General features: G+C 48.8%; 1 protein-coding gene across 1 annotated transcript; it reads left to right on the plus strand.

The window, feature by feature from the left end:
- Positions 1-111: 111 nt before the first annotated feature.
- On the plus strand, positions 112-19,186 carry REXO5 (RNA exonuclease 5). The gene is given in 22 exon segments (XM_048492375.1): positions 112-195; positions 1,549-1,717; positions 3,673-3,794; positions 4,139-4,265; positions 6,545-6,629; positions 7,196-7,303; positions 8,113-8,201; positions 8,481-8,520; positions 8,523-8,592; positions 9,131-9,223; positions 9,225-9,276; positions 9,653-9,747; positions 9,974-10,076; positions 11,181-11,302; positions 12,820-12,910; positions 13,980-14,090; positions 14,201-14,338; positions 14,494-14,586; positions 15,014-15,233; positions 15,979-16,187; positions 17,331-17,440; positions 18,195-19,186. Coding segments are annotated over 21 exon segments (2,277 nt in total). The 5' UTR covers positions 112-195; positions 1,549-1,582; the 3' UTR covers positions 18,259-19,186.
- The last annotated feature ends 3,204 nt before the right edge of the window (positions 19,187-22,390 follow it).

Genomic DNA, 22,390 nt, shown 5'->3' on the forward strand with positions numbered 1-22,390 from the left:
CCTCCTATCGATCCCATCGGAAGCTCGGATAGTATTGCCTGCCCACCCTACTTCCTGGAATTTCAAAGGAAACAGCGAGACCGGCTCTGATGCGACCGGCTCAGGCAGAGGGAGCCGATTGCCGAGCTGGACTTTTCCTCGTTTGCAGGATCTGTGATTGTTTTATTATAAGAAAGGAGCGAGCGGTTGATGAAGGTGAAGATTTCCTCTTGTAAACGATTTCCCTGTTTTGGGACCTTATTTGAACGGGGTGGAGGGGTGGAAGGTCCCTTCAGAAATGAAGAGAAAGAGCCAGGGGAACGCCCCGCATCATGCACGTGGCTGCAGGGCAGGGTGCATTTCTGCCAGCCTATCAAATCGGAAGGCTTATTCGCAGCATGACTATAGCCTCATCTAAAAATCTTTGCATTAAACTGCTGGTTTTCGCTTTGACTTTTTTAAAATTATAGATTCATGTGATCATATATGCGTTGATCGCAGTATTTTACAATGAGCTCTTCCTGTCCCCAATGATGATTATATTTTTGTCCCTGGAGGGGAGATGGCTCGTGGGAGTACGTTTAGAAGACAATTGCAAAGCTAAACAGTAAACGCATGCTTACCCAGAAGTATTAAAGTGTATTTACTCCCAGGTAATAACATTGCCATATTTGTTTCTTGGGATGGAAGAGGCTTAGAACAGGCAGAGCATCCGATCTGGGGCACCAGCATCCTTACTCTTGAAGAGACTATGGAGGGCTACTGCCAGTCAGAGCAGATGATCCTTTCAGTGAGCTATTTTGAACCACTGACTGTGGAACCGTGCCATTCGCCATTTTGGGTCAGGAAGGACTTTTCCTCCAGGCCAGATTGGCCAGTGCCCCTGGAGGATTTTTGCTTTTCTGCGGGCATAGAGCAAGGGCCACTGAGTGGGGGATGTAGATGTCAGTTTTCTAGATGACTGCTGAGGTGCCTTACTGCTCCACTGTTGTAGAAATATTCCTTTATCCAAACAAAACCAACATTTTCTTGGCTTCTAAATCAACAGCCCCTTGGCACAGAGTGGTAAGCTGCAGTCCAAACTGGGCCCATGACCTGAATATGATCCTAATGGAAACGGCTCAAGGTTGACCCAGCCTTCCATCCTTCCGAGGTCAATGAGTACCCAGCTTGCTGGGGATAAAGTACGGACAGCCAGGGAAGTCAATGGCAAACCACCCCATCAACATAGTGTGCCTAGTAAATGTCATGATGTGATGTTATCCATGGGTCAGTAACGCCCCTGTTCTTGCACAAGGAACTACTTTTACTAAATCAAAAGTAAATGCTGTTGTAAAACATAGGATATTGCTGCTGCCTTCTTTGCAAAGGGCTGCAGGCATGACTAATTTCAGGTGGCCTGGGATCTTTGTACGACTTATTTACTTTATTTCTGTGGCTGCCCGAATAGCCCAGGCTAGCTCAATCTGATCAGAGCTCAAAAACTAGGCAGGATTGGTATTCAGATGGGAAACCACTTCCGCTTTTCTCTTGCCTTGAAAACACCATGTTTATGATTTTTCTCCTCAGGTACGATCCACCTTAAACTGTGCTTCAAAACAAAATGGCCGCAGCAGTCCAAGCGATGAAAAGCAAAAGGCCACATGAAGATGAGGAAGCCGTAAAAGAAACCCGGGAGTCCAAAAAGAAAAGGAAACTCGCTGAAGGGAACACTTGTCGGAACCAGCACAGAACTACGGTAGTTGGTGACAAGCTGTATTTTTCCTGTACTTCCCTACAATTCAGAAGAGGCAGTGCAGTGGGAATGCCACTGTTATGTGAAGCTGTCGTAGGCATGGATCCATGTTATCTCAGCCATGTCGGCTCTGACTGGAAGTGGCCCTCTGGACTCTGCAAGCAGAGAAAGGCCTTTCCCCACATCTGCTCTCAGAGATCCTTGAAATTCCATGGAGTGAACGGAGGCCTGCTATGTAGGAAGCAGCAGCTCTACCGCTGAGCTATGGTTCACTTGCCTCTTCCTCTTTCATCTGTTAAGAGTGTCAAACTCCAGGTGTTCATGGACTACGATTCCCGTCAGCCCATGCCAGCAGGGCCAATTGCTGGGAATTGTAGTCCATGAACATCTGGAGGGCCTGAGTTTGACACTTATGGTTTAGAGAGTTACAGTGAGATCTGAGTGAAATCTCCACGTTGTTATTAAGCAGTGGTTCTCAACCTGGGGGGTCGAATGACCCTTTCACAGGGGTTGCCTAAGACTCTCTGCATCAGTGTTCCCCATCTGTAAAATGGATAAATGTTAGGGTTGGGGGTCACCACAGCATGAGGAACTGTATTGAAGGGTCGCGGCATTAGGAAGGTTGAGAACCATTGTTATTAAGGTAACCTTTGGCTGGGTGTTCTCTCTGGACCTAACCCGTCTCACAGGGTTGTTGTGAGAAAAGAAAGGTGGGAGAACGATGCATGTAACCCTGAGGTCCTTAGATAAAACATTTTAGATAGACACAAATATGCTGATTTCCCGAGTCTGTGTCAAGCCCCGGATCTGTATCCGACTCAGACTCTGCAACATTCAGTTCAAAAGTCTTTTTATCGGCAGACAACAGCTAGCAAGAGGTCGAAAGCCAATTCCTAACATGGCTTTCTTACACACTCTATATCAGTCCCCTAACAACTTCCCTGTTCCCGTGTTCTACCCAAGCTACAAAGCACATAGAGAGAAAGGAATGTGTGGAAGAGATAAGGCCACCTGGCCCTGGGCGCCTCTGCTTGGTTCCCTAGGCAAAGTGAAAGTGCATCACTCCCCCATCACTCCATCCCCCTCCCTCCGTACCAGACTGCAGCCGCGCCTTCTCAGATGCCAGGCTCCCGCCTTACAGTCTGGCCAGTCGATGCTTTTGCTAAGACTTGGCTGGCAGTATTCAGGAGAAGCCCAAGATGACGAACTGAACATCGGTCCATTTCCTGGGGTTTCTACCTAGCAGGTGCAGTGGGCCGAGGTTCTCGGACAGGATGCTGGAAATGGTAACCTCCGATTTTTTTTTTCAAACCTAGCCTCTCTTGCTTTTATAGGTAAGGGTGCCTAAATCAGGACTGCTTCACAAAGATTAGTTATGCCTAAAACAGGGGTCTGCAACCTGCGGCTCTTCAGATGTTCATGGACTACAATTCCCATCAGCCCTGCCACTTGGCCATGCTGGCAGGGGCTGGTGGGAATTGTAGTCCATGAACATCTGGAGAGCCGCAGGTTGCAGACCCCTGGCCTAAAACCGCAAAGAGTTCCCCAGTATATGTCCTTGCTTTGCAAAAGTTGAAACACGGCGGTGAGCTCCTAGCCAAGAGAAAAGGAGAACACGTTTCACTTGTACGTTTCGTGATTTTCTAAGAGCGTCTGGCTGCATTTGTTTCACATTTGGAGGCTGCTCGGCTGAGATTGCGAGCTTTGCCAACGGCGTGTCTGATGGCAGTCTTTGGCACCGGCACTGTTTATGCTAAACTCTTTCCAGGCGACCTTAGTTTTGCGTAACTAAAATCTTGCATGATCGACTTGTTCTCGGGGGCTTTTTTTAAAAAAACTGAGTCCTTTTATGCCAGACAAGCTGTCCGCTTCTGGATTTCATTACTGTCAGGGTGGCCGGAATCCTGAAACGCTGCCTCTACATAAAACAATTCACAGCCTCTCCTCTCATTTCTCAGGAGAAGAAACCCCGCCTGTCGACTGAAGCCTTTGGGGAAGATTGCAAAATCAGCTACGACCAACTGTACGAATTCCTAAAATATGCTGCGCTGGGAAAAGGCCAAGCTGCTGCTCAGCCCAGGTAGCAGGCTCTTTTAATGTTCTATACATGCTGAAGAATCAAAGCTATTCCAAGCACCCCTTCCTCAACATGGTTCTAATATTTGTAGATGAGCTGTTTGTTATGGCATAGTCTTGCTTTCATTATTAGATTTCCTCCCCCTGTGGTGGCATTCAGACAACCTAAACACACCACAACGTTTTTGTGATGCGTTCCTTCCCTTTCCTTTGCACTCAGCCTAAAATCTTCCCGGCTTGCTCCTGTCCCAGTCCAGTGCTCCAACCACTACACCTAACTGTCCAACAGGAAAAGTTTCGTCAACTCTAAAATCATGCCAGCAGCTTGTCGTCTTCTTTGATTTGCAGATGGTGCTGTATTCGTCACCGAAGGCATCTGGCTGGAACGGTGGTGGTGGTTCTTCACGAAGTGAGTCAGCTCCACTTCTACAGGTTTTACACGCAATTCAAGCATCTCCGCAAAACCTTCAGGCACGTAAGTGTGTCATTCTCCCCACCCCGGCCTCCTGCATTTTGAAATCTGGATGAAACCCGGAGTTGTCTAAAACACACTGTGAATTTATATAGTATCGTTTGTGTTCAGAATGTTTAATGGGTACACTGTAATCCTCGCAACAGACCTACAAGGTAGACCAGCAAGGTAATCTTATTTATATCCTGCTTCTCTCCCTAGCGGGGACCAAAGGAACTTACAGCATCATTCCGTCCTGATTTATCTACACAATAAGCCTGTGAGATTTTAAAAAGAGCAGCGGGCTTAAGGTCAGCTGGCAGTTTTCCATGAAGGAGCGGGAATTCGAACCTGGGTCTTCTTGATCCTAGTCCAGCCCTTTAGCCGCTACACCATGCTGGTGCTGCATTTTTTATGAAAGCGCCATGAGTTAGGCTGGGGGTCATTGCTGCCCACACAACCACCCTGGCAGGGAAGGCTGGGAGATGCTGCCCAGTAATTGAACTGCTATTGACAGAGAATGCACCAGATCAGAGTGGAGGAGGAGGAGTTTGGATTTATATCCCCCCTTTCTCTCCTGCAGGAGACTCAAAGGGGCTTACAATCTCCTTGCCCTTCCCCCCTCACAACAAACACCCTGTGAGGTGGGTGGGGCTGAGAGAGCTCCGAGAAGCTGTGACTAGCCCAAGGTCACCCAGCTGGCGTGTGTGGGAGTGTACAGGCTAATCTGAATTCCCCAGAGAAGCCTCCACAGCTCAGGCGGCAGAGCTGGGAATCAAACCCGGTTCCTCCAGATTAGAGTGTTGAATCAGGTGCCACGTTAAAGAAGACCGCTTCCCAAATCAAACAAAAGCTGCCTTTCATTTCCCTGCCGCCCTTTTTTATTTTCTCTGCACAGGATGCTTTGACATTAATCACCCTCCTGGGAGGGAGGGCGCTTACCAGTAGAGGCAAAACACGACTTCTCCAGTTCAGAGCCGGGTTTCCAGGAAAGAAAGTCGACATTGTCTGTCAACAGGACGCTAGGCTGAGCTTTCCCTGCCGCCCCCCCCCCCCTCTGGAAGTCAAGGTCATTAATGCAGTAAGCAGCTGGATGCAAAAGAGACGGGTTTTAGTCACCAACAATTTCCTGCAATGTCGCCATCTCCTGCCCTCATCCAGTTTTTGAACAAATTAACTATTTCAGTCAAACCCCAGCACAAAAGTAAATATATGACCTAACGTTTATTGGTTTCTTTAAAGCTCAAAAGAAAAGCACTTGACTAAATTTATGGACGATCGGAGACCCCTGATAGAGTACGCAGGCAAAACAGAAACAAAATAAATTGTTGGCTAGTGGTTTTGAAGGGTGAGGGCTGTTTAAAATAAGAGCCGGTACAGAAAAGGGAGACTTTTAATTAGGAATCATGATGTAGATTTATTTTTGTCGGGATGCTTAATGATCGAGTGCTAAATAAACTTTCTAAGTGTTAATATTCAGGAGTCCTTATGGAGTACGTACTTTGTAACTTAGTGAATTTTTTAATCTTTGTGTGTGTTGGAAAGCTTTTGAAGTACAGATGTGAATTTCATGTGAAAAAATGTCAGATTCATAGGTTACTCTGCTCTTCCACCTCGTCCACTGGGAGGCGGGATCCCTCCTAGAACAGGGCTGGGGCAGGCGTCCTAGTTGCCTAGTGGTTAAGGCCACCCTAGCATGGATCACGAGTCACAGGCAGTTTGATACAGGCGGAGATGGTCCTTAAACACGCCTTTCCCCAGAGATCTATTTTTACATAAGAACATAAGAACGAGCCTGCTGGATCAGACCAGAGTCCATCTAGTCCAGCATTCTGCTACTCGCAATGGCCCACCAGGTGCCTTTGAGAGCTCACGTGCAGGATGTGAAAGCAATGGCCTTCTGCTGCTGCTGCTCCTGAGCACCTGGTCTGCTAAGGCATTTGCAATCTGAGATCAAGGAGGATCAAGATTGGTAGCCATAGATTGACTTCTCCTCCATCAATCTGTCCAAGCCCTTTTTAAAGCTATCCAGGTTAGTGGCCATCACCACCTCCTGTGGCAGCATATTCCAAACACCAACCACACGTTGCGTGAAGAAGTGTTTCCTTTTATTAGTCCTAATTCTTCCCCCCAGCATTTCGAATGAATGCCCCCTGGTTCTAAGTTTTAAGTTTCAAAACAGGGAGAGCAGCCATCAAAAGACGTCTTCTGTATCAACTTAGATTGTTACTTCCTTTTCTGACCTGTGCATTCATTCCTTTATCTGTCTCTTGTTTAAGACGTGCTGTGTTGTTTGTCAATAGCGATTCTCTTTGCCACCAGTCTCTGGTTTTACCGAAAGGCTCTGGGGCGTAGGAAGCAACAACAAGTCACTGCTCAGCAGAGAAGGTAATTTAATCCACTGTGTCGTGTGAATTTCCAAACACCATGTAATCGAGACTCAAGACACTGATCTTGGAGAAGCATACATTATTCCCTCCGGTTCTATTTTATTCTCAAACTTTTTGAAGGGGAACCCCCCTCTAAACTTCCTGTAGTCTTTAGGTCCCACTTGGCAAAGGTCACTCCACGTGAGTGTCTCCCTCCTCAACGTAGATCGCAGGAATCTGACCTCAGTTAACACTAGATTTGTACTGTAGCTTCCATGTTCACAAATGTATCCTGTATTTCATGGCCATTTTGCCCTTTATGCAGAGGCAAAGCCAGATTTGTCGCTAAGCTTCCAAGAGCCACTTTCTACCCGCCGTTTTCTTCCTCATCTTGCACACTGCAAGAGAATCACGACCCGTTTGTGAACTCCACCGACTGTGGGAGAACCTGTTCCCTCAATGGCTCTCATTTCTTTGAAGGAACTCCTGATAAACTTATGCAAAAGTCTGGTTTTCCCTAGAAGAGCTTTGAAAACAGCTTCCATATGCTCCCATCCAACTTTCCTGATTTGTTCCTTATTTCAGAACTGAAGAATGATCCGGTAATTCAGAAATATGGGGAAGAGAAGCGTGGGCTTTCCAGTTACATTCTAACCCTGGATGAGATGCGTCGCCACAACTACCCTCTAGAAGGTGACTGTTGCAATGTGCTTTGAACACATTAAAATGTTTTCCCAGGTATTCTGGTAAAGGGTCCAGTGCCAAGGTAAGTGTATGGATGCCTGCTAAACTCTGCATCATGGGTAGGACAGCCTAAAGAAAGCACATCTTGGAGGTGGCAGGGTAGAAGAAGGGGAGTTTGGATTTATACTCTGCCTTTCTCTCCTTTAAGTACACTAAAGGTGGTTTACAAGCTCCTTTCCCTTCCTCTCCCCATAACAGACACCTTGTGGGGTAGGCGGGGCTGAGAACGTTCTTGAAAGAGCTGTGACTGGCCCAGGGTCACCCAGCAGGCTTCATACGGAGGAGCGGGGAAACAAACCCAGTTCACCAGAGAAGAGTCTGCCGTCCATGCGGAGGAGCGGGGAAGCAAACCTGGTTCTCCAGATTAGAGGCCACCGCTCTTAACCACTGCACCACGCTGGCTGTCTAGGATTTGAATTAGGAGCCCTGTTGATCAGCGATGATTTCGTATAGCACCAGGGCAGCCACTGTTCAGAGAAGGGGAGTACAGACGGTTTTGGGCACAGCAGTCCCACAGTTTTCCTGGCCTGGAAAGTCAGGTGGTGCTGGAGGGCCAATCAGTGGTTGCTGAGGAATATAAAGACTTGCAGACCTATTTCCAGCCTTCCAGCCCTCCTGCTGAACCTTGGCTCGATGTGCTTCATTACTGGGCTGGGATTTGGACCCATTTCTATATCCTGTGTGTCAGCCTCTGTGCTGCACACTGGCTCTTGTGATGGTGTGCTTTGAAAAAAAATGATCTCCGCTTCATTCTGCAGGTGCCAGTGACTGCAGCCATTTTGCTTCCCTTGGTCACAAGGTCCTGCTTTCGGATAACAGCCCCCTCTTCGGACTCGACTGCGAAATGGTAATTGTTGTTGACAAAGAACGGTTGATCTGTGCAAAATAAGGGATGTCAGAGTCCAATGTAGACACTGGATTTTGAAAAAGTTCTGAAGTTCTTGCCACAGGGAACCTTCTCGGGTCTGTTCGCAGTCTGGAGGTGTAACCTTCGTTCAAAGCGACTCGTTCCTTGCTTTTAGGAACTATGGAAAACCAACAAGGTTAATTCTCTCACAATAGCGAAAAAGGACTGTTGGGCCAATCAAACCTGAGCCATTCTGAACGGTTCTTTCCTTTTGCCCAGTGTCTCACTGACAGAGGATCCGAACTCACACGAATCTCCGTGGTGCCAGCGGCCACTGCATCATGGATGAGCTCGTAAAGCCCTCGTTGCCAATAAGGAATTACCTCACAAGGTATGTTTGTAGCCTTAATTCACAGAATCATAGAGTTGGAAGAGAGAGACCCCAAGGGCCATCAAGTCCAACCCCCTGCAATGCAGGAACACACAATCAAAGCACTCGCAACATATGTTCATCCAGCCTCAGTTTAAAGGAAGGAAACTATTTCGGATTTTCAGGGATAATGTGATTGGAGGGCTGACATGCAAGGCCAGATCTGTGGCTAGGCAGCAGAATACTGTGCTAAATTCCTTGGGCCTGTGTTCTTCAACCCATAGATTGGGGTCCTCAGAGCAGAGCCCTACCCATTGCAGTGTCTGAAGTGAAACCTGTAATTTTTAGCATTTTAAACATGTCACAAACCTCGTCGGCTACAATTTTTTGGGAAGGCTGGTCCCACATCAAGGTGAATTTTGTGTAGAACTGTTGGCCTTTTGAAACAAGAATGACTGAAGGCCACGGTCCAGATACCATCCTACTGTATCAGAATCTGGGCTTTACTAGCTGTACGTTGCCTCAAATGACTAAATACCCTCTTGATTGGGTTTTGAAGGTTCTCTGGCATCACCCACAAACTGCTTCGTTCAGTCACCACCAACCTCGCCCGGAAGCATCCAGACTTCGGGCTGGCAAACGCCCTTCCTCCGATGCGTTTTAGTCGGTCATTAGATTAATTTTGACCTCGAGGCTATAGAAATTGTTAAGTATCTGCTGAATGGAGATTCTTCTCTTCCATGGGTGGGGTGGGCAAATCAGATCGGAACCCATCATAACCTCGGTGAGGCCCCCCCCCCAAGAGCTCTTCACGTGGTTTTGGCCCCCTCTTGTGGAATTTGCATGCGAGTGTATGGGGAGCACTTCCTACCTGCAGTTGAAGGACCTTTTAAGAAGGAAACAGGAATGGAAAGTAAAAGGGAATTCTCTCTCCACAAGTGGTGTTTTCATAGTTTGTATTAGCCAAAGGGGCCGAGGATGGAAGGTCTATCACAGTGTTACTTTTACAGCCTCAAGATTACAGCCGCACACTACAGGCAACTTCTGAGCCAAATTTCTGACACCTGCTCTTCTCTTTCAGATGATACACCCCTTTGTGATAGACACATCACTCCTGTTTGCCCGGAAGGGAGGAAAAAGATTCAGGCTGAAATTCCTAGCAGAAGCAGTTTTAGGGTAAGGCTTTTTCTGAACACAACCAAGGGGAAGGGAATAGGTTATTCCCTCCCATACACACAGCGTAAGTGCTCTCTAGTTTGAGACAAAACATTTTTTTATAAGGACTGGAACTCTATTATGAAGTGACGGTATTCTATGGCAGAATGCTCCCCTAGTGGGCACGGAATGGTTCGTATTTATCCCTGTACTTACCAGCACGGCTTTTGCTTTATCCACACCCAAGGAAAGAAATCCAGCGCACAGACCAAGAGGGTCACGATCCAACCGAAGATGCCCGAAGCGCCCTCGAACTGACCCAGTTTTTCATTAACCGGGGACCTAGAAAGGTGTGTGACTTTCCCACGGTTGTGTCCTTTTTTCACGTAGAAGTCCGCAAGATGTTAAAACTCTGCCTGTAACTACCACAGAGGAGACAATTCGTGTCAGTGTTGCCCTGCAAACTTCCCTTATTATTAATGATGTAGGTTTTGGGTTTTGGGAAACACCCTAAACCCAAATACCCTAAACTCAAACACCTTTGCTTCACTGCTTCATGGAGACATATGCCTGAACAGCCTCACTTCACTTAATATGTTGATGGCTGGCCTGTAAGGGGTTCAGTAGAATTAAGTACCAGTGTTTCTGGAGGTGCAGCGGGTGTCACATCGTGCCAGAAGACATGTCCAATTCCAGGTTTGGTCCCCAGCATCTGCAGTTCCGGAACCTCAAATGCCAGGGAATTGGAAAGGCATTTTTTCTGCCTAATACCCTCAGACTCACCTGGCATGCAGAAAGTGCCAAGATTCAACACCTGACATCTCCGGCTAAAATCTTTTCTCTACCCGATAGAGCCACTGCCAGTCACAAGATGAGACTGAATTCAGATGAAAGTAAGGGGTGTTTCCCCTGCTCTTTCCAAGCTTCTGATATTCCCAAGATGCCCCATTTAACTGCTGTTAAGAGATGGGCCCTGCATGATTCTGCCCAATGGGGGCCATCTAAGATGGTGACCTTTACTTCATTTCACACCTGACTTATGGGGACCCCTAGTGGGGTTTTGAAGGCAGGAGACACCCAGAGGTGGTTTGTCATTCCCTGCCTCCACATCACAACCCTGGGATTCCTTGGAGGTTTCCCATCCAAATATTTGCCAGGATCAACTCCGCTTAGCTTTTGACATCAGCCTGATAAGATCAGGCTAGCTTGGGGACTACCCAGCTCATAACCTGAATTGACTCCACTGACTTTGAGACAGCAAGCCTGGATACCAGCATCCCACTTACGATCCCCAGGTTTTCCTACCGAATCAGAACTGGGTACCACAATCACGTGGGAAACCTCTGCGAAATCCCAGACATCGCCAGTGGAACCCCGAGACTAGGAATGTGCAACACAGACTCCCTGTGAACTTTGGAGCAAGCGTTTTGTAAATTGACTTTATGTCTTCCGAGGTAGCAGAGCTGAACCTGGAAGCCCGGTTGCTGAGGCAGAGCCAAGCGGACAACTCCACGAAACCCACCTTGACAAAGCTAACCAACGGGAACCCAAAGTGGGTGAAGACCCCCGTCCAGTAGTAAAGCTTTTTCCCTTCCTTCCGCTGCCTGTTTTGCCTGTGTTTTTGTTTACATGGACACATGAAATTGCCTAATGTTAATTCAGACTTTCAGCTTGTCCAAGTCTACTCAGACTGGCTGTCCCAGGTTTTATACAGTGATCTTTATGTCCCCTACTGCCCAGTCCTTTTAGGCCAGTGGTGGTGAACCTAGGGCACACATGCCAGAGGTGGCACTCAGAACCCTCTCTGTGGGCATGCACGCAGCAGGTGCACGCAGGACCTGCTGGAGCAGGCGAGCTGCTGCTGCTCGAGGGGTTGAACAAACAAAATGTGTTCCTTTCCAAACACCGGGGAAATGCTCAGACCCAAGTTTTTTGCCGATCACCTGGGCAGATCAAGCCTAGGGTGGAGGAACCGAGATGCATTTAGGTGTTTTTTTTAAAGCACACCAAGGTTAAATTGCCATATTGGCACTTTGCGATAAATAAGTGGGTTTTGGGTTGCAATTTGGGCACTCGGTCTCAAAAAGGTTCGCTATCACTGTTTTAGGCAGAGATGCTGGAGGTTAAATTTGGGACTTTCTGTAAGCCTAGCTCGGAGCCACGGCTCCTCCACTACATAAGCAATGGCTCCTTTCAAATTTCAGTATATAGGCAACCAAGTAACATCACATTGAAGCAACATATTACTTGGGTGCTGTGTGGTTTTCAGGCTGTATGCATCTGTGGCTGCCAGCCACAGATGCAGGCGAAACGTCAGGAGAGAATGCTGCTAGAACACAGCCATACAGCCCGGAAACCACACAGCACCCAAGTGATTCCGGCCGTGAAACCCTTTGACAATACATTAAACATATTACTTTTTTAAAAATGCTACTCAGGGCAAATCAGTTCCCCCCTGCAATGCAGTTCATTGCTGCTTCTTGTATATTCTGTTCCACATAAAGATAATAGATTGTATTTTCCTTCGCCACAGAACAAAGCAAGCCGGACCTCTTTGTTGTAGCTCTGCCTGCGTTCCAGAGTCGATCTAACCCTGCTCCCCGCATCTGTTTGGAAGTGAAAAATACATTTTGGCATGAAGGCTCTTGTATCAAAGTGCGATGTTCAATAATGCACAAAATAACGGTTTTGACAAAGGCGGTGTGTAAAAATGAACAATAATTCTCATATTTGTTCGGGACTATATTCTAATGCGGAAGCATACAACTTTCTCAAAACGCTGCACCTCAACTGACCGAACTATTATCTTTATGTGAAACAGAGTATAACAGAATAGTGGCCTGGCTAAGAGACTTGAGCTGTAAGTTGGGGAGTCGCTGGTTCGAATGTCACCTCTGCGAGGAACATACTTTAGGTCTTAAACATGTCTCTCCACCTCAGTTCCTTTGCCTTCACTATGTCATGCTACCTGGTATGGTTGTTGTAAGGCAGTGTGCCTTGAACGATCCAAATCAAGGCTGTATATTTTATAATCTAAGGGAGCACTAAAAAAAATAAGACCCAATGGACTTTGGTTTCCTTTTTCGTCCTTAGCTTTCTGGACATCTTGCAGTCTCACGGCCAAACGACTCTGCTTCTGGGAGGACAGACGGACGCTTTCCCTGACAACAGCCAACACAAGCGAGTGAGTGATAATGGCCCTCATTCATATGTTGATTTGGAGAACTTGAATAATTAATCTCTGAGGAGAGGGGAGATAGTACCCCAGCCTATCCAGCTGCCTTCACCCAGCCCCTCTTTCTCAGCTGCCACCACAGTTGAGGAGCGTGAGGTGAAAAAGAGCAGCCCGCCATTAAATTCCCGCTGCTTTCCCCTGCAATGGCCCCACCCTGTTCCAGCAGCCATTGCAGGCCCTTATGCTAGCTTTCAAACCCATTGGTCCAGATGTCTTCAACTGGAGCCCACTCACTGGCAAGTACATTGTCAGGAAGTCCTCCGGCACCAGTGTCATGTGACAGGAAGTGGCAGCAGAAAACTCAGGCGAAGTGGCCAGCGGGATGATGCAGTCGGGAACAAGCCGAAGAAGAAACTGTCAACCGCTGAGCAGCCTTGTCTTGCACTACAATTGCATGAAAGCAGGCAGGGTGCACGGGGCTCTTGCTTCCTATGCATTAGCACTAGCCACTAGCCCAGTGGTGGCGAACCTATGGCACGGGTGCCAGAGGTGGCACTCAGAGCCCTCTCTGTGGGCACGCACGAACAGAGTTTGTCGTGGGGTGGTGGTGGAAAACCCCACTGATTTTCATGGGAAAAACTAAAGCATGATCCTTTACCTGGGAGTAAGCTCAGTTGCTAGCAATGGGGCTTGCTTCTGAATAAACCCTCCTACGGTTGTGATTCATCCATTCGAAGCGTTGCACGCTTGCTTCACCAAGCTTACTCCCATGTAACATGCCTCGGAGCCTCTTTCTAAACTAAAACCTCAGAATTCAGGTTAAATTGCTGTGTTGGCACTTTGCAATAAATAAGTGGGTTTTGGGTTGCCATTTGGGCACTCGGTCTCAAAAAGGTTCGCCATCACTGCACTAGCCCTTTCAAAAACTGTGTCTTCATAGTGGCTCTGCCCCTGGGTTTAAGAGCTGCAGTTTTAGCCTGTCGGCGAACGGGGCTCCTGCAGGTACCCTGGGATTTTCACACCACCGACCTGCAGTCTTCGATCTTCAAGTCTCCTGTTCAAACTCTGCCCTTTTCAGATTCTCCAGCAAGCCTTGGAAGAGATGCCAAAGTCGTCTTTCAGCGTCGTTCAGTTTCCTTCGGATCGACTGCCCCTGACCTCCCACCTCGCTGCAGACCTCAGAGCAAACGTAACTGCGCTTTGGCTTCCCGCTGTTTCACTGAGAGGAGGGGAACGTTGGGGGTAATCAGGTTCCTTTTAGTTTTTATGACGCCTCAGGCATGACCCTTATTCCCACAGCTGCGGACTAAGCTGGCCGGCCTGCTGACGGTTTACGCGGGCCCGTTCGGAAAGGGCTGGTGCGTGGAAGCTTTGAAGAAGACCTTTGAGAACTACGGACATATTCGGTCAATTAGAGTCGTCACAGAAACCTTGAAGGTAAGTGGGCAGAAAGGGTCCCCCCTCCCCTTTGAAAACTGTGGATTTTCCCTCCCTGAGGTACAGACGCGAAACGAATGTATTAAATCAAATGGAAACACAGTTGACTTCACATTGTTTTAAAGCGTTCTGTTGTCTGTCTTCCCTTTCTCCAGCCCCACCTCTGTATCCAGTACGAAGTCCTAGAGGCGGCTCAGCTTGCTATAGAGAATCTGGATGGGGCGGAAGTGGCAGGATCTCGTATTAAGGTACGCCCCTCTCTTGAACTGGGGGAAAGGTGGCTGGAAAGCACCTTAGGAGGATGTCTCGTGGGCAGAGCAAATGGACTCAAAAGAGGTACGCTCCTAAAGTAGGAAGAGCTCTGCCCCATCCCCTGGTCCTTGAACGCCATTTGAACGGGAGCTGCCGGGATTCCACCTCAGGCTTCCTGCTTGAGCCACAGCTCCTCCTCTGCGGGCAAAGCAGCATCTGCACAAGGCCTGCACTAACCACTGAGCTGTTCTGCACTGCACATTTCAGCTAGAAACGGGTCCTGCGGAGCCCCCAACATGTTCTCTCTTGCACCAGACTTGCAGCTGGGAGGATGTTCGGAAGCTGCTCGGCATGATTACAAGTGCCGGGCTGGGAATTCCTCGTGCTACCGGGTGATGGTGCAGTTGTTGCTTCCCCAACCAGGTGCAAAGGCCCGTCACTGAAATGACCCTGGATTGCGAGGCCGTCCTGAGACAGCTGGAGACGGATGTGGACAACGAAGGTGCGATTTACGTGGCAGGACTGGAGGAGACCCACAGCGAGGCAGATCTGCGAGAGCAGCTGGGTTTCGTGGGAGATCCGAAGTCTGTCTTCTGGCCAAGGGATCCCCAAAGTGGAAGACGGAGAAATTACTGTTTTCTCAGTAAGTACTCAAGGCGTGGCGCTTGAGAGATTCAGTCCCGGAAGCACGCGATACTTGCAGAAGCAAAATAAGAAGGTTGTTTAGCGCGAACCAGGCAGCTTGGGCCTTGAAATATGCTCGCCTGTTATGTTTCTAATCAGGAAGGATTGGCTAGTATCTTTCAGAGGGAGCTGAGTTTCCCTTAGAGGTTAATTGTTCCATTGCTCGGAAGGTTCTTCTTTCTGTCCGATGCTTTGGGAGTGTTTCAGCCAATGCCGTGATTGAGATGCATTCCAATCTAGTTCGCTGAAGGTCAGTCCACACCAGAGGAGAGAGGAACCCTCTCTTGAAGCTGGGACACTTGGAAACTGCGACCAGCAACAGACTAACATTATTTATTTATAAACAAAGAACCAATAAATGTGGTAATAGCAACAGCCGATAGACACCGGAGGCATGTAAATTCCCCAGCAACACGGGCAGAATTGAGGGTCTGTCCGGCTTACCTAATCATCATTTTGCGTCGGATTAGTGGCAAACAGTAGAACTGTTTTGAAGACTGACATTTCAGAGTTTCGTTTTATTGTGATCCAAAGTGTTTTGGTTTGTGCTTGCGGCAAACCATACTAGTCTGGATTAGGGTAAATGGAGAGGAATGGCCTTCCAGTCTTCTTTAGAAAATCCACACTTTAAAAGCTGCCCAGCTTGAAGAAATGAAAGAATCTTAAGCGAAGCATCCGATGCCTGTTTTGCATTTCTGTTGCAGGGTTTCCAACGGTAGAAAGCGCCTCCGCAGCCCTTAAAATCATACAAAAGCAGGCCGCCAGGGGTGGAACATTGTACAGCAGGGGTGTTTTGACACCGCCACATCTCCACCAGTGGATCTGCCAAGAGACTCAAAACAGCGGATGGCCCACCGTTCCACAGCTGCCCTATGAGGTGGGCCACCAACCAAAGGAACAGCTTCTTGCTTTGGTGAGTTGGCTGCTCTGCTTTCACCCTCCGAGACACAACTGGGCTGGATTCCATGGGGAAGAAGAGCCGGCATGTAGAAAGTCCCTTGTTTAGTCTCCGCAATTCAGGAAGGATAGCGACAAGCTGGAATGGGTCCAGAGGAGGGCAGCCAAAATGGTAAAAGGTCTGGACTCCATTCCCTACGAGGAGAGACTTGGAGAGCTTGGGATGTTTAGTTTGGTGAAGAGGTGACATGATAGCCATGTTTAGATATTTGAAGGGATGTCATGTTGGTGAAGGAGCAAGCTTGTTTTATGCTGCTGCAGAGACTAAGACAAGGAGTAAGGGTTCAAGGTGGTGGAAAAGAGATTCCACCTAAACATCAGGAAAACCTTCCTGACTGTAAGGGCTATTCGACAGTGAAAATCACTGCCTCCGAGTGTGTTGGTGTCTCCTCCTTGGGAGGTTTTTAAGGAGAGGCTGGATGGCCATCTGTCAGGAGTGCTTTGATTATGCGTTCCTGCATTGGAGGAGGTTGGACTTGCTGGCCCTTGGGATATCTTCCAGCTCTATGATTCCATCTCTATCATGATGGTCCTAAGTAGCAGGTGAATGAAAGCTCCATCCCTGCCAGAGACCCTAGAGAACCATCAGCCAGAGTAAACAACACTGATCTTGGTGGATCATAAGATCCAGCAATATGGGGCCCTTAGTAAGACTTCAGTTTAAGAAGCAGTGGTGGTTCCATAGCCGTGCATATGCTTTGCAGCAGAGGGTGTCTAGTAGCAAGCCCCTCACAGGCCCTATAGAGCCACCACCTGTCAGAATAAACCCTATTGGACACACTGACCTATTGGAAGGGTTTGCTTCCTATAATTCGATCCTTTTTAACGGGAGAGGCCGAGGATTCGAACTGTGACCTTTGGCTTGCTAAGCTGGTGCTCCAGCCCGAGCTGCGGCCCCCGCCTTCTTCGTTTTACTGAAGCACAATTGCTCCAAATCTGGGGTTTACTTCACTGAGTACATTTGTCCCAGAAACGTGGTGGAATTTTAGAGGAAACCGGGACCCGCCGTGCACCGTCCTCACTCATTGCAAAATAATTCTTTGCGAACTGTTTGAACAACAGGCACTTTAATGCAAGCCTTTGCATTTTTCCGACACAGGAGCAAGACTTGAAGAGCGCGATGCGGGCGCACGACCGCCGGATAAAAAAGCTCTACGGAGCTTTGCCAGAGCGTGCGCTCTGCATCATTCTGTTACCAGGGACAGACAGGTAAAGAACCCCTAGCGCAGGGGTCCCCAGGATGCTGCTTGTGGGTGCTAATGGGGCCCGCTGACATCTTTCCTGGCACCACAAGCTTCTGCGCTGAGCAAAGAGCTCCAAATCTGGGGTTTCTGCGCTGGGCAAAGAACCATCGGGGGGGCAACCTCCATTGGATTTTAATGCTGGAGCAAGCTCTCACTGGCTTTGCCCCCTTCTTCTGCCAGTCAAGCACTGAGCGTGGGAGGCCGGGGGGGGAGGGGGTTCTGTCTCTTTTCTCCAGCGTGATGTAGTGGTGAAGAGCAGGTGCACGCTAATCTGGAGAGCCGGGTTTGATTCCCTGCTCTGCTACTTGGGAAGAAGAAGAAGCCTTTATTGGCATTATAAATTACAGTAAAACATTTATCAGTAAAAAGCAACTATAATGCATCAAATATATACACATACAAATACTTGAGCTGTGGAGGCTTGTCTGGCGAACCGGCTGGGTGACCTTGGGCTAGTCACCGTTCTTCAGAGCTCTCTCAGCCCCACCCACCTCACAGGGTGTTTGTTGTGGGGGGAGGGAGGAAGGGAGATTGTAAGCCCCTTTGAGTCTCCTTACAAGGGAGAAAGGGGGGATATGAATCCAAACTCCTCCTGTCCAGATTTTTGGTGGGGGCGGGGGTTGCTTTAAAGCTGGTTCTATCTGCAAGCCCTCAGAGCTTTCATAGCGAGAACAATCTTCTCAGGAACCTAACGCACATTCCTGTGGCTTGTCTTGCAGAGTCCCCGTATCGCTACCTGGCTTCGGCCTCCTTGCAGTCAAAGATGACAGCGGCCCCGCGTAGCCGCCTCCCATCCAGTCATCCAGTTGGACGTCGCCCCACTTCCGCAAACGATTCGACAAGATCCATTTCAGACTGGCATGCTTCCCCCCTTTCCCTGCTAACATTCGAAAAGGGGAAATGATTTCAGGAGAAGCCAGACCAGTTGCTAAGGCAGTCAACTTTTCTGCCACTTTCAGCTGCTCAGCTGGCCGCTCACCAAACGCTGTCGAGGAAAAGAAGCCAGCTTCAGATTTGGGGTCCTGTGTGCGGGCTAGCGATACATGGAACAGTTTGACCCAGAAGGAAATGGCGAGTTTGCAGTAGGTTTTCAAAGGACGCTGCGTTGGCAACCTCAAGGAAAACGCTGCCCCCCTGAGCAGGCCAGGGAAAAGCCCCTCCACAAAAGCTGCATTGTGGGTAAATGAGGTCTACCCACAGTTCCCCGCCTGTTCAGGCCCCCATAATTAACTTCTCTCAGATGGCCCCCGTGTTTTCCACCACACGCGGTCTGGAGGCAACGGCACGCTTCAGAGAAAAAGAAGAGGAAAGAAAACACAGTCGCATTTACCCTGAGGGAAAGGGAATCTCTGATTCATGAATTGTTGGTCCTTTTCCACACGCTTCGTAAAAGGAACGGCTTCAGCCCAAGAGCGCGAAGAAAGAGAGAGAAAGGCAGAGCCTGTGACTCAGGGAGCAATGTGTGAATACTTGAGAGTGTGTTAGGAAACCCACATTATGGTGATCTTAACATGACCGGCTGGCTGTAAAAGTCCTGGTGGGAGGGGGGAGCGCCTGCCTCTATTTGCAGAATGTTTTCCCTCGTGTTACAATTTTAAAAAAACGGATCTAGGCACGAATCTTCTAGAAGCAACCACAGCATCGTTTTATGGGGAGAGAACCTCACTTCCAGCTGGATGTAATTTCATAAATAAAAGCATGTTGGCTTTTACGCTGTTGGTAAAGGTGAACTCGGGCCAGCGCCGCTGACAGCTTTGGCAGAAAGCTTTGCTGTGACAGTGCCTTGAATGAAGACGGGGGTGACGTTTTAACTCCTTCCCAGTTGCTGCTTGTTTCCAGTTCACCCTTTCGCTGCTTTTAAACAGGGGGCGTGGTGCAAAAATGAAGTCCTGCTTTCTGAATTGTGTGCTTTCCGTCCAGGTTTCTTACGCTGAATCGGCATCTCTGACTGGTTCTTCTCCTCCTGTTCCCCTTTCTAGCACTTCTAAACTCCTTTCCATCTCCTTTCCACCTTCTCTTACTCCACATGAGCGAATTCACACCACGTGTTGGGGCAGCACAGCTTCGGAGCAGAATACTCTCATCTGGGCCGCAATTCCGCACCGAGACGGCAGCGGGCTGGACCGAGCCGTTCCAAGAATTCGCATTTATATCCTGCTTTTCTCCCCGCTTGGGACTCCCAAGGGATTTAGAACACCCTTCTCCCCCTCCTCGTTCTCTCACAACAACCCTGCGAGGTAGGGCAGGCTGAGAGTTTGTGACGGGCCCAAGGCCGTCCAGCAAGTTTTTCTGTGGTAGAAGTGGGGAGTCAAACCAGTTTCCCAGGAAGCTATTCCAACATTCCATCCACTGCGCCATTCCAGCTCTCAAATCCAGAAAGCAAAGGAAGAAATATATTACTGCTCCATTCATCCCCTCTGCCAACCTAAATCAGGTGTGCGTGGTCACCCGTGGGCCATCAGTATTGCACACATTAACTGCCCCAGCAGGTATTGTCAGAGGCTTTCATGGATGGAATCAGCTGGCTTTTGTGGGTGTTCCAGGCTGTGTGGCCACGGTCTGGTAGTTTTAGCTCCCGACATTTCGCCTGCAGTTTATGGCTGGCATCTTTGGAGTCATGTCCAGTTAAGATGGGTTTCTCTCCATGATTTGGCTTCCTTCCAAGCAAGGCGAAGCTTTTGTCCGAACTGTGCCAGTTCAAACCCCAGATGGGGGCTTACCTGTCCATATGTTGCATACCAAAACAAAAATGTCCCTTGTGTAGAGAAAACTAGCCTCGCGTTCTCACCAAGGGCTGCAGCGCCGTGGCTTCGTAGGTGAACTGACGTCAATGCATTTTGAAATTTTACACACACGCCTAAAACACGTATGTTTCATGTAGGCAGTTTAGTATCTCAAGGAGACCGCTGTTCTTCCCTCCATAAGTCAAGGTGGTACATTGAGAGGGGGCCTCTCTTATCCAGGTGGTACATTGGGGTGGGGGGGTCTTATCGTTATCCACTAATTAGACTCTGTCATGCACAGCTTCCACCCAATAGCTGCACTGTGCGTCGTATCTCGGGACTGAAAAGGCAGTAGCTTCCATGACCAAGCATGGTCATGGTTTCGTTTTCCTGAAGTAATGGGACGTGGCTCCCATGGTGGCCCACGTTTGTCCACCCCTCCCGTCCGGTCTGAGAACCACAGGAGTAGACAACACTGAATTTGATGGATCAGGTGACCTAAGGCCAGCTGCGAAAGGCAGCAAAACGGGGCCAGTTGCGGGCAAGGGTGACAACATTTGGGAGTGTCTCAAGTACACAGAAAAAAATTAACAGATCAGTCTGATGAGGACCAAGCAGGGGGTGGGGGTGGGGACATGGAATAGTAAGAACCGTCAAGAATGAGTTGAGTGGGGGGGTGGACAGAGTGACAAGGAAATGGGCTCGTTCAAGACCCTCGCTGTTGACAGCAAATGGTTTTGAGTCCGGTTCCAAGTCCTTTACCGCCTCTCTCCTTCCACAATGGCTCCCAGGCTCCCAGCTTTGTTTATTTGTCTGGGGTTGTAAAGACGTTCAAAGAGAGAGACGCAGACACACGCACGCCAAGACATAAGCAGAGGAGCCGTTTCAAATCGGGAAAGGGGATTGGCTTGCGCTCGCTGCCTGCCGACTCGCATCTCTGCTGGCATCGCTCAGCGGCGTGCTTCAGGCGAAGGCCAAGACCACAGCCGAGGAAGAGTGCCAGGAGAAAGATTGGCACGCCGACACCTCCTCCCACAAATACAGCAGAAAGGGTTTTGTCCCCCCCCCCCCCACTTCGTTTTGAATGTCAAAAACATTAATCTTGTTCATAAAGGAAACTGGGATGTGTGAAGTAAACAGAGCCCTAGAAGCAAATGGAAGCTGCAGTGTAATTGGAAGGGGGGGGGTGTATTTATTTTCTTTTTTAATTCCTGCTGGGCGGATTCTTTTGCAAGAGCCGCCTGGGCAGACGCTCAGAAGAGCCTTGTTTTGTTCTTCTGTAAGAGACCGCCTGGTTGATGTGGGCATGCTATTGGGATGAAGAGGGGGTCAGCCCAAAATTTACCAGCATTGGCAGCTCCGGTTGCATTTCACAGACGAAAACAAGGCTGTGGGGAAGAGTTTGTCCTGATCTGGATAGCCCAGACAAGACTGCTCTTGGGAGCTCGGCAGAGTCAGCTTTCGGATGGGAAACCTCCAAGGAATCCCAGGGTCACCACACAGAAGCAGGAAATGACAAACCACCTTTTGTTTGTTTCTTGACCTACAGGGTCACCCTAAATCAGTGGTGGCGAACCTTTGGCACTCCAGATGTTATGGACTACAATTCCCATCAGCCCCTGCCAGCATGGCCAATTGGCAGGGGCTGATGGGAATTGGCCATGCTGGCAGGGGCTGATGGGAATTGTAGTCCATGACATCTGGAGTGCCAAAGGTTCGCCACCACGGCCCTAAATCAATAGTGAATTGACAGGGGGAAAAGGGGGGGGGGGAAGGGTTAACTCAAAATTCTTCAATACTGCCTTATGAAACCCTGAATTTTTTTTATCATGCTTCCCTTCTGCCTTGGGCAAACCGAACCTGCAATTCCTTATTTTTGCAGTTTTCTGGTTCCTCACGTCACGCTTTCCACAAAGTGTATACGTTTTTCATCACTATTTATGCGACAAAAAAAACAGCGAGACACTAATGTAAAAATCGGTTGCTTTTACCTGTAACCGATGCTCACCGAGTGCTCTTCTGCGCAGGAGTGCATGGAGGACTGCGTGAACAGAGGCCCGGCACGGATCTTCCAAAAGCTCCCGCCAGCGTGACATATCTTGCACACCACTGTTCCCCCAGGAGGGGAGAGGGATTGCCTAGAGATCTGAACAAAACTAGCCACTCTATCCTGCCACATCCAAAAACAGAGT

Source organism: Sphaerodactylus townsendi, linkage group LG04 (genome assembly GCF_021028975.2).
Source record: "Sphaerodactylus townsendi isolate TG3544 linkage group LG04, MPM_Stown_v2.3, whole genome shotgun sequence".
NCBI classification, from domain to species: domain Eukaryota; kingdom Metazoa; phylum Chordata; class Lepidosauria; order Squamata; family Sphaerodactylidae; genus Sphaerodactylus; species Sphaerodactylus townsendi.